This window comes from Pelodiscus sinensis, chromosome 24 (assembly GCF_052426305.1).
Source record: "Pelodiscus sinensis isolate ZL-2025 chromosome 24, ASM5242630v1, whole genome shotgun sequence".
Lineage (NCBI taxonomy): Eukaryota > Metazoa > Chordata > Testudines > Trionychidae > Pelodiscus > Pelodiscus sinensis.
This window is the reverse complement of record NC_143075.1, coordinates 13,642,611-13,654,909: the sequence shown is the minus strand read 5'-3', so window position 1 is coordinate 13,654,909 and position 12,299 is coordinate 13,642,611. Positions and strand designations below refer to the sequence as shown.

At 47.2% G+C, this 12,299-nt stretch overlaps 1 protein-coding gene across 3 annotated transcripts in view; it reads right to left on the bottom strand.

The window, feature by feature from the left end:
* Positions 1-6,500, bottom strand: part of UBE4B (ubiquitination factor E4B) — an 88,965-nt gene extending 82,465 nt beyond the window's left edge. Inside the window, exon 1 of one of the 3 annotated variants that reach the window (XM_006127067.4) lies at positions 5,868-6,500. In XM_006127067.4, the coding sequence (XP_006127129.1) occupies positions 5,868-5,891 (24 nt within the window). In that variant the 5' untranslated portion in view covers positions 5,892-6,500. The remainder of the gene's footprint in view (positions 1-5,867) is intronic. The other 2 variants (XM_075906353.2, XM_006127069.4) reach the window with 2 other exon arrangements.
* Positions 6,501-12,299: the final 5,799 nt, after the last annotated feature.

The following is a 12,299-nucleotide window of genomic DNA, read 5'->3' as shown; positions in this document are numbered from 1 at the left end:
CTGTCAGTTGGATATTCAACAACACAAAAGATAAATAGCTGTATCACTAAAAATAGCAAACTGAGGACTTTGTACAACAGACCAATAAAGATACAACCAAGGCAACTAGTCTTTCATTTTCATATACCTTTGACCACCAAAAACTGAAGTGATTTTTATTCATACCTATTTTGAAGCATCAGTACTAGATCAGCTGAGCTTCTAAGCAAACATTTATTTTTCCTTGAAAGAGCAGTTTAAAAATTGCATGATGCCAAAAGAAGAAGTACTATTAACTCCCAGGCCCTAACATATCAATTTATTTCTCTATGAGATATCAGCTCCAGCATGCTAAGCAAGTTTAAGAAGTATTTCATCTTCTGAAGGCACTTGTTCACTGAAAAACTTGATGGAAGTTATTTAGCCCATTTTCAAATAAGGATATATTAAGAAATTACAGCTCGCTACACTGTGTCAAATTAGGCCACATTTTTCCATCCCCAATTTTTGTTCTTGTTTTTGCATGCAAATTGTTTGCTTTGTCTTATCTGCAACTCATCCAGTTCTAGACTGATTCGTCCCACCTAGCTCTCATACTCTCCTGATGCTTCTGCTTCTCTTTTGTGTCTCCATGCTCTTGTAGACCATCTTCTCACAATCTTCTTTAAGTGCTACGGGCCTTATTGTTTTGAAACTGTGCTTTATTATAGCACCATGAAAAGTTGCATCAGCATGCAGCTTTAGCGCTATAAAAGTGAACATTTTGCTATGCAATTAGTGAGGTATGCGAAACAGATGCTAGCCCTTACCCTGAAAAGCATACAATATAGAGGCACAAGCATTGATAGTAATTTTCAAGTGACTGCTATGGACTGGTCCTTTTGGTTTCCAAACATCCACTAAAGTGAATGGAAGGCCATTGACTTCAATGGAAGTTTAATCTGTCAGGAAGTGTGAAAACTCTTTGTGGAACAAAGTGTTAGAGTTCATAAGAGAATCTAAATCAGAACCTATTAATATCCTTTTTTAAAAGACTAGCCATATTTTTCTATGAAGTGGAGCCAATTCCTCCTCCCTGCTGCTGCCTCTGATACATAAAACACATCAGCAGGGGTGGTGGGGGGGAACAGGAAGGGGCCAGTATGCACAGGTATCCAGCTTTTAAGCTGGCTCCCCACACATACTGGGAGCCTGCGTGTAATCGTGCACGCTAACTGATGAGCCCAGGCTCCCTATCACACAAGCTCCCGCCTGCCTGTCCCCCCACATGTAACCATGTAACTGCTTAACTTTTCAGTGGTTACATGATTATTTAACTAAACACATTAACATTCTTAATACAAATTAAGTCAAAAACAATATATTTAGAAAACTCCAAGAGATTTAACTGCTAAAGAAGGAAAGGAATGCATAAGGGGAAAAGACATCTAGGGTTGCCAGGTGTCCAGTATTTGAGCTGGAAAGTCCAGTATTTGAGCTTTCTGTCTGGGAAATAAATTGAGAAAATACAAATGTCCAGTATTTTCTAAATAAGATGTAATGTAGATTGTGATGTAATGTCAAGTGAGTCCAGTATTTTTGTTGAAACCATCTGGCAACCTTAAAGACACCCCAAAATATTATAAGACACTAGTAAATTCACCAAGACCATTATTCTGCCATATTTCTTTCAGTTTTCGTTTGTTGGGCTCACTCATTTCTGACAGAAAAATCCATCCATTTCTTTTACTAAATATTGTGATGATATTTCTGTCTGGCAATATCCCATCCTATGTCCATGATAATATGGAAACCTCACAATATTCAGCAGAACCTTGTTGGCTTTCCCTTTGCTATGCTACATACCTTAGATTTAAGACTGAGCTGTATTTCACTCTCTCTTTAAGACTTCAGTTCTTTTACAATATATACCTCAGAACATTTACTACTATCCACAAATACATCACAAAGCTTTGATTTTCTTCATTTGAAATAAATTCTACATATCCCTTTAACTTTAAGGTAGTTCAGGCTAGGGATGTGAAGGACTAGTTGACTATCCAAGAAACAAATGCTTATCAGATAGTCAACAAGCTTGCCAACTAGTCGCTCCCCATCTTTGCTACTTCAATCAGAAAGAGGCAACAAGGGGGGGTGGAGTACAGGGGTACTTCAAAGCAGCAGTGCCACGTGGAGCCAGGCACCACACCCCGGGCTCCACCTGGCGCTGCTGCTTTGAAACGCCGCCGCAGGACCCCAGCATCAGGCCCCACAGACCCCAGACTCTGTGTGGCACTGCCGCTTTGAAATGCAGCGAGGAGCCTGATTCCGGGCTCCTGTGGCGGCGTTTCAAAGCGGCAGCGCTGCACGGAGTCCAGGGTCAGTAGGGAGTCCCCATATGACTCCAGGCTCCATGTGGCGCTTTCACCTTTCAAGTGTAGCAACAGCACTAAGGCTGTTGCTACACATCAAAGGCAGAAATGGCTTATCGACTAGTCAAATAGTCAATGAAAAATCCATTGACTATTCAATTAGTCAGTTACCCGCAATTTAACATCCCTAGTTCAGGCCTTAACATATAATTTTGTAGTGTTCAGGCTTGCATTTTTAAAGTTGTGTTTCTTTATTTACCCACTAATCTGCAAAACTCAATAACGTGCCATGGATCTCACAGACATTAGCACAAATCAGCCAGGTTCTACTGTACTTAAATTATATTTTGACATTAGAAGAGAATCCTTCCCAAGACTCTATTTTCAGTCACTGGGAATGCTCAGCATATGACGTTTCTACTGAAAAGCATTCTCTTCTCAGATCCATCCAATTTAACAAAAGGAAATATAGTCATTTTAAAAACATCTATAACCTCCAATAATAGCCATCTCAGATTCAGGACTCGCTGCAAAGAGTGGCAGCAAAAAGGGGAAGTTGGGGGGAAAAAATTGACTTGATTCTGAAAAAGGTCTTATCCAGTTAAAAGAGAGTGTGTGCGCTAACAAAACACGATGGCATTACTCCCTTAAAAAAACATATAAAGCTTGCCTCAAGAAACCAGCCAAAGGACCAACCAGCTGAGATCTTTAATTGTACTAGAAAGCTTGTAGAAGACTTTAGGAAGTTGCTTAAGGGAGAGTCAGAGATTTTCCCTCATGAAGGACTCGTATATTCTGCAATCTCAGGTCCATGTTGCTGCAGTTCTGATATCAGCAACAGTGACATAACCAGGTTTCTATGGGTGGTCTAAAATCTAACAAAATGCTTCATAAACACAGTTGAGAAGTATGATTAAAGGATTACAGATATAAAAATATTGCTCATGAAACATACCTACTAAATTATAGGTTGTCCACCACAATACGAACTGCATTACTAGTATTCCCCCACCCAATGCCATATGGGAAATGTAGTCTCTGTACCACCACAGCATATGAAGCCCCTTCCCAGCCACATACCTATGAAGCACTTTTTCCTAACTCCTATTGTGACTAGCAATGTTAGATACTGGGTAATTGAATAGTTGTGTAACTGCATGAATTCTTATCAGTTACTTGACTATTCTATAGTCTCCAGGAGCAGGGCCAGCAGCCAGTGCAATATGGCCCCACTCCTGGGGAGCCCCCTGACACCCTATGTTGCTACCTCTGTATCACAGGATGCAGTGCAGAGTGCAGGTGGGAGCCAGTCTGTGAGGCGAGTCAGTTTAAAAACCAGCTGCCTGTGCAGACCAGCTGCCTGCCACCCTGCGCTGCTGCCTCTGATACAGAAGCAGCAGCGAGGAGTGGTAGCTGCCCCTGTCAGGGGTGGGGGGGGGGGGTCTGAGCTCCCCATGAGCAGAGGCTGCTGTGGGGGGAAAGATAGATGGGGTGGGGGAGCCTGCTACCGGGGGGATGGGGTGGGGGAGCTTGGATCCTCGCCCCCCCCCCCCCCCCCAGCTCACCATGGACAAAGGCTGTTCAACAGCATGCAGAGCATCCTCTATCTACAGGGAGCTCAGACCACCCACGGACAGGGGCTGCAGCTGCAAAGCAGCTTCTACCTAGTGGCGGGGCCAGGCTTGCCACAGACAGAGGCTGCTTCACAGCAGTCTCCCATGTCCCCCCAACACACACTGCTGCCTCTGATAGAGGCAACAGCACAGGGGGATGGGGTGGGCAGCACTGCAGAGCCAACACTCGGGGGAACCAGCTTTTAAATTATGGGTTAATCATATAGTTGACTACTCATTTACATCCCTAATTGCGACACATTAAGACTACTAAATCATAACTTACAACATGATCAAAAACTTCACTGATGTTGCAATACAAACCTAAACAGCAGCAGCAGCCTTGTTTTAAAAGCTGGACACCAAGTATGACACAGAATAAAAGCCATTTATCACCACTATATACTAACTCTAGAGAGTAAGTTTGCAATAAACCTAGTAGTACACCAGCTGAATCTGATGCACTAGATCAGTGGTTTTCAAACTTTATTTCTCATAAGCCAGTTGAAGAAAATTGTTGATGCTTGAGACCCAACATAATTTGACTAGAGTATGGGTGGGGTGAGGCTAAGGATAATAGCATTGGGGTACAGGAGGGGGCTCTGGCTTTGGGGGAGAGGCTTACTTTAAGTGGTGCTAAGGCAGGCTCTCTGCCTTTCCTGGCACCATAGACCATGCTGCGCCCCAGAAGCATCCAGCAGCAGATTCCCAACCAATGGGAGTGCAGAGCTAGTGCTCAGGGCAGGCCGCTTCTAAGGCACATCGCAGTCTGCAGTGCCAGGACAGGCAGGTAGCCTGCCTCAGCAACACCACTGGTCACCTGATCACCCTGCAGCAATGAGACCCAGTGCCTGACATTTCACAACTCAATACTGGGTTGCCACCCCTAATTTGAAAACCTACCATTATGTTGTAGCAGTATAGAAAATGTGTGTCAGGGAAGGGGGAGAGGGCAGGTTTGAAGTTGTATATGAATTGGATGCTCAGGCAGCTGGAGGTTACCCAGAGGCTGGAAAACTTTAATATCCAAAGCAGCAAAATTTCAAAAGTAAAATAATCTTTCTTTAAACTAAAAATAAAACAGCAAATCCTGAGAGTACATAAGGGTCCATTTAACAGGAAGAAACAGAAGCAGTTTACAAATTATTTGCTCCACATATTGCCCTCCACACAAAATAACCTACAACTTTAACTGGAAGAATAAGAGAGAAGGAGAAATTAAAGCAATCTAAGCCAGACAGAGAAAAAAGATTAACCTATTCCAACATGAGCTAACTTGAGTTCTTCATACTAGTTGTGAAAAAAAAATCCTGTTAAATATGAAATCAAACATACACTTTAGCTGTCTCAAGCATTAACAAGGGGAAGAATTTTGAATGATATTTTAAATCTCATTTAAAAATAAAGGTAAAAATTCCAATAATGAGATTAAAAAAAAACCCAACAACTCCTAAAAGTTAACAGAAAAAGTCATTTTCCAACTGAACAGGACTTGGCAAGTACAAACATACAAATAAACAATTAACCACAAGAAAAAGAATTCAACTTCCTCCCTCAAACAAGATAATTACAAGCAAGAAAAAACACACTGAGGTGCTACAAGGGCAGATTAGTGAACAAATAAACAAAAAAACCAACACTTGACAACCACATTATTTGCTGTATTTTTCTTAAATCCAAGTTTTCCCTTCGGATACATGAATCCCCCAGAGCTAGTGCCTCCTCCTTCTCCACATCAATAAAACGAATAGCTTTACCCAGTACCCTAGATGTAACCCTCGATTTCAAGATACCCTCACAATCCCATTCTCACCTAGAAAGTACTAGATACTGTCAGATCCACCCTAATGCCAAGATTCCCTTTGATTTACCATTCTCCCTCCCAGCACCCAACCTTTCCCCAAGATCCCTCGCCCTGACTCACCTCATCAGCGCTCAGCTCCTCCATCGTTTTCCTCTTAATGGTGAAAGTAGTTTGGGGCTCTTTGCTTCTCTGTGGGATGGGAGCTTCAGGGGAGTTCGGTCCTGCTGCCTCTGGCCCCAAGGGTGCCTCAGAATTGCATAGTCAGAGGTTAAGCACAATACAGAACGCACCCTCTCTCGGCTTGCCACTCAGGCGGGGAGCAGCAAACCCCTCTGCCAACTGCAGCTTCAGGTCCTCTCAGTGGCGGCGGCTGCCCCTCCTGCGCCCCAGCTGCGACTGCTGTACCCTGCCCCAGTCCCAGGCGCCTCCTATGCCCCAGCCCCTGCTCCCCTTTCTCCTGTGCCCTAGCTCAGATGCCTCAGTTCCTGCTCCCCCCCTTCTCCCGCTGCCGCCTTGCCCTGTTGCTCCCGTTCCTGCTGCCCGCCGGACCAGTGCCCGCCCGGCTCAGCCCTGCCCGCTCAGTGCCCCGCCCGGCTGCCCCTCCGGCCGCTGCCCGGCTCCCTGCCCCTGCCCCACACAGAGATTATTCATCAAAACAAGAAGGCGCGGCGGCCATCTTGGGGAGAGATCACGTGAGCCCGCCCGGCTGCTCTGAGCGAGTTGAGCACGCCGAGGCCAGCTCCGAGGCGGCCAATAGCGGCAGGAGGAGGCGGCGGCGGCGGCCAGGGCCGCTCAGGGCGGGGGGAGCGCGCCAGCCGCGGCACGGCGAGGGGAGGGCCCGGCCGCCGCGCCATAGCAACAGGGGCGGGACAGTGGAGGGGCGCGCGGGGGGGGGGAGTGAGAGAAGGGCGTGGGGCCGGAGGAGGAGAGACTGGGAGGGACTGAAAGGTGTGAGGTGAGCAGGATTGAGAAGGAAGGGGGGCAGGTGGCTGGGAAGATGGGAGGAGTGGGGAGGGTAGAGCGGGTCACCGGGAGGGTGGAGTGCAAGGGGGACGGGTGGGGAGGACAGAGATGCAAGGGGGACGGGTGGGGAGGAAAAGAACAAGAGAAAAAGCTGTGAGAGAAAGGGACAAGGAGAATGAAAGGAATCAAGAATATTTTAAGCCACATGCGGATGTCTCCACAATTGGACGTAACAAGTAGGAGAGACTCAAGTAGGAGGGAGGGTGAGAGTTTCCATGTGACTCTTGTTTAACCTGGGAGAGAACAATGTTCCTGTCCTTGTGGGAGGAGCTGTTGGGAGGTGGCTAGGGAAATTCTCCAGAATGCTGAAGTGCTTGTTCCCTGAATCTGAACATTCAGTAACTTCCAAAGCCCAGACAACATTTCACACTCCTGCCAGTTTTGGGTGACCTGCTGGGTCAGTTGCTGAATACATATTTCCTGTGACCATAACCACAGGGGTATCATGGTAAATTTACCTTGGTGTGCAGCAGCTTGGCTGCTTTTGTGTGATTTTTTCCCCCCCTCCAGCCCTTTTCTGTTTATCAGAAAAATTCCCATTCATTATGGAGGACAATAAAACTATGCTACAACCTCACGAGAAGCTAATCTGTTTTAACCTATGACAATGGGTCTAATTTTGGTATGATCAGATCTCATGGAGTGCAATTCCAGTGCTTGGAAAATCCATGGCAGGTCTGCCATTGGGAGCAAGCCCTCATACCTCAGTGTATGGTAACACTGGGCAATGGAATTCATATTAATCTGTTAGCAGCAAGTGTTATTGCCATGCCCTAGTCAGGTTTCTAGAATTTGTATGAGGGTCTTTCAGCCATTTATTATCATTTAAATAGATTCCCATTTATCTAGCTTGTTTTATAGTATGAAGTCCTTTTGAAGAGCAAAAGGACTAAATATTGCTCACTTTTTGTTCCATAATTGTAGAGTTTTTCTATTAACTAATTATATGTCTTATGACAACTCATCTATCCATCAGGGATATCTCCATTGTATAGAGGGGGAAAACTAAGACACATATAGGTGAAGTGACTTGGTCTCAATAATGCAACAAGTTTAGTAGTGAAGCCAGAAGAGAACCATTGTTCTAACATGTGAAGAAAAGTGAGAGGACAGATAGACTACGTGTAGTCTGCAGTGCTTTTCCGGGATACCTCTAGTATCTTTGAAAAGCAATGCCGTGTCCACTTTTCTGGAAAAAAATAAAAGAAAAAAAGGACGTGCTCTTTTGCCATCCCTGTGTAAACTTCGTTCTACAAGGCATAAGGGATGTGTCGAAAGAGCAGGTTTTTCCAAAATTTGGAGCTGTGAACGCACGCCAAATTTCGGAAAAGCCTCTTTCAAAAGAAAATCAGAAAAAGATACACAATTTACGTACCACAAATTGCGTATCTTTTTCCGATTTAACTCTACAGTCTAGACGTAGCCATATTTGAGAGGCCCTTTAGTCATGATTCATTCTAGCCCAGTGTTGCTCCAAAGAGAAGGTTGTGCTGAGCCAAACAATGATACTGGTCTCTTGGAGTTAAATCCCAGGGGATTTCCAGAGTGCTTCTGAGAGAGATCCTCCCAAAGTGGAGGTGTCAATTGCATTGAAGCTTATGTAGGCTCAGAACCTTAAGTGGGATAAGGTCTTTTTTATGTGAGAAAAGAAAAAAGAGACTGCCCTCTAAAAACCAAGATAGAGTGGCAGAAGATTTGGCTTGTTTGTGTATAGCTTATTTTGGAGTTTATGGATTTAAACAGCATAAAGAGAATGCTATCAGATCTTATTTATAAGTTTTTGATTGCATAAAAACGTAAAATAAACTTGAAACCAGTGTGAGGGCTTTTTCTCAACTTTATGTGAAATGCCTGCAAAGTTTCTGTTGAGTAGCATGGATCGTGGTCTTGCCATGTCTATGCTGCCTCTTTTTTATATAAAACTAGAAAATTTATCCAATGTTGTTCAGGTTCTTAATGCAAAAAAGTTTTTTTTTCTTCATTTAAATCATTGTTTTGGGGTAGGGCTGGTGATGAGGCATTCACTATGCAGGCTGCCCTGGGGAGAGAAAACAACTCCAGCCCTCTTTCACTGCAGCCAGCATCTTCGGGCCACATGAGAAGTGCCTTTTCATGGCTGCTGCAGCTGTAGCAGGCACAGCTGGGGGAAGGGTGTGTGTCGCCCAGCTGGAAGACAGACACAAAAATAGACAAACTCTCTGAAATACACAGTAGATAGTAGGGATGTTAAATATCGGTTAATTGAATGGTCGATTAACCTCATGACTTATCGGTTACTCCGCTATTCTGTAGTCCCCGAGGTGGGGCCAGCAGCCAGTGTGCTCCTGCGCCACTCCCAAGGAGCCTCCTGCCACTCCGCTCTGCTATCAAAGGCAGCAGCGTGGGGTGCCTGGCAGGAGCTGGTCCGCAAGGGGAGCCAGTTTGAAAACCAACTCCCTTGGCAGACTGGCTCTCTGTTTCCCTGTGCTGCTGCCTCTGACACAGAGGCAACAGTGCAGAGTGGCAGCAGCCCATGTCCAGGGCAGGCAGGGGCAGGTCTGAGCTCCTGGATCTGGCGCAAGCCAGAAGTGAGCCCGGCTGCCTGCCCACCCAGCTCCTAATACACTTTAAATGCAGAGCCACAGCGTGGGTAGTTCTGGAACCCATCACAAGCCAGGACTGAGTTGGGCTGCTGGCCAGCCTGCTAAAAAAATTACTGGCAAGAGGGGTGGGAAATGCATGTAGTGCATAGTATTAACCTATAAGCTTTTGCTTATCTGTTAAATCAGTTGATCAACTACACTATTGCATCCCTAGTAGTTAGCTGTTCCTTTCTCCACTCCTGCCCGCTGCTGGCCCCATGGTGTTCTAGCTGTCCAAGTCTCTATCTCTGGTCCCTTGTTGCTACCCTGGGGTCATTCTGCAGTATAACTTTCCTTCTTGCCAGACCCCTCCCTTTTCATTTTATGAGAAACAATCAGATTCCAGGCACTTCCCATTACCCTGGCACAGCCAACTCCTTATCTTGCTTTAAGTTTGCGAACAGGAGTGGCTAATAGGGAGTTTGGAGAGGGAGTTCTCCAGGTAAAAGAGGAGTAAATACAGGACCCTTGTGGTAAGTGGCTGTCTGTAGTGTGTGTTTGGGGGGGGGGGGTTATTTGCTGTGTGCTGAGCTTGTGTGTGTGTGTGTGTGTTTGTTTGAAGGAGCTTCTAAAAGGTTTGAAGTCTAGAAGCCTCTGTTAATTGGCTGAGCCTCAGTCAGGGGGAGGGGCTACCAGAGCTATATAAGCCTGTGAGTCAGCGACCAGGGAGTTTGGAGAGCGAGTTTAGAGGGGGAGGTTAGAGGGTGCTAGTGATGCCTGACCTTCTTTAAACCTAACAGCTACATCTAGACTGGCATGATTTTCTGCAAATGCTTTTAACGGAAAAGTTTTCTGTTAAAAGCATTTGCGGAAAAGAGCATCTAGATTGGCACGGACGCTTTTCCGCAAAAGCACTTTTTTTTGGAAAAGCGTCTGTGCCAATCTAGACGCGCTTTTGCGCAAAAAAGCCCCAATCGCCATTTTCGCAATCGGGGCTTTTTTGTGCAAAACAAATCTTAGCTGTCTACACTGGCCCTTTTGCGTAAAAGCTTTTGCGCAAAAGGGCTTTTGCCTGAATGGGAGCAGCATAGTATTTCCACAAGAAGCACTGATTTCTTACATGAGATCGTCAGTGTTCTTGCGGAAATTCAAGCGGCCAGTGTAGACAACTGGCAAGTTTTTTCGCAAAAGCAGTTGCTTTTGTGGAAAAACTTGCCAGTCTAGAACAGCCAACTTGTATAATAATCTATATCCCAGAGATTTAATAAGCCCAGTTTATACTTAAATTTATTCATAACTAAAATGGAGACAGAAGCCTAGCAGCAGAGTAGGGACTATCCTGTTTATTGCGTCGAGTGTAACATGTATGATTACCTGCCCTGTGGGTGGGTGGCGTATGTGTGCACCCGTTGCAAGGAGCTCCTGGCCCTCAGAGACCGAGTTCGGGCTTTGGAGGCCAGGGTGGCTGAACTGGAGGAGCTAAGGGAGGTAGAGAGATATGTTGATGAGACTTTCCGGGACACTGTAGTACTGTCCCACCTCCGGTCTGAGAGCCCGAGTGCTCTTAAGGAGGATGAAAGTCTCAAGGGAACAGAGCATTCAATGGGAGCAGAGGGAAACCATCCCGTAGTTGGGACCCTCTTTCCAGAGGACGTTGTGGTATCCTCTCGCGCTGAGGATACCTCTGAGGGGGAGGGAATGCCAGCTGTTAGGAAGAGGCAGGTGTTAGTAGTGGGTGTAGAAGAACATAATTTGTTGGACAAAAGTCAACATGGTTTCTGTAAAATGAAATCCTGTCTTACTAATCTATTAGAGTTCTTTGAAGGGGTTAAGAAACATGCGGACAAGGGGGATCAGTAGATATACAGGCAGTCCCCGGGTTACGTACAAGATAGGGACTGTAGGTTTGTTCTTAAGTTGAATTTGTATGTAAGTCGGAACTGGTACATATTGTACCCCAGGTGTCCCCGATTCAGCCGCTGCTGAAACTGACCAGCGGCTGACTACAGGAAGCCCGAGGCAGAGCTGCTTTGCCCCGGGCTTCCTGGAATCAGTCGCTGATCAGTTTCAGCAGCAGCTGACTTGGGGACACCTGGGGTAGAGCAGCTGGGGTACTGCCAGGTTGGTCTGGTAGCGCCGACCCTTGGCGTGGCGGGACCAACCCAGCAGCACCCCAGCTGCTCTTGGGGACGCCTGGGGCAGAGCAGCTGGGGTGCTGCTGGGTTGGTCCCGCAGTGCCGCTCCTTGGCGCTACTGGACCAACCCGGCAGCACCCCAGCTGCTCTGCCCCAGGTGTCCCCAAGTCAGCCGCTGCTGAAACTGACCAGTGGCTGACTACAGGAAGCCTGAGGCAGAGCTGCTCTGCCCTGGGCTTCCTGGAATCAGCCGCTGATCAGTTTCAACAGCGACTGAATCTGGACGCCTGGGACAGAGCAGCTGGGGCGCTGCCGGGTAGGTCCCCGCAGCGCCGCACCTCGGCGCTGTGGGACCAACCCGGCAGCCCCCCAGCTGCTCTGCCCCAGGCAGAAACTGACCAGCGGCGAGAAAAGCCTGGTCTGCTGGGGGGGGGGGAGGCGTACTAGCTGCGCACCCCCCTCCAGCAGACCAGGCTTTTCTCGCCGCGGAGGACGGGAGCGGGGGGACCGCAGCGCGTCTCAGAGGTCCCCCCGCCCACGTCCTCTGCGGTTTGCTCCGCGTCTCCCTGGTCTGCTGGGGGAACTCCCCCCCAGCAGACCAGGGAGACACAGAGCGGCTTTTCTCGCCGCGGAGGACGCGGGCGGTGGGACCGCCGCGGCGCGTGTCGATGGTCTGCTGGGGGGGGGGGGCGCAGCTAGTTCGGGGTTCCCTCACCCCGTTCTTAAGTAGGGTTCCGACGTAAGTCGGATCCACGTAACCCGGGGACTGCCTGTAGTATACTCAGATTTTCAGAAAGCCTTTGACAAGGTCCCTCACCAAAGGCTCTTGTGTA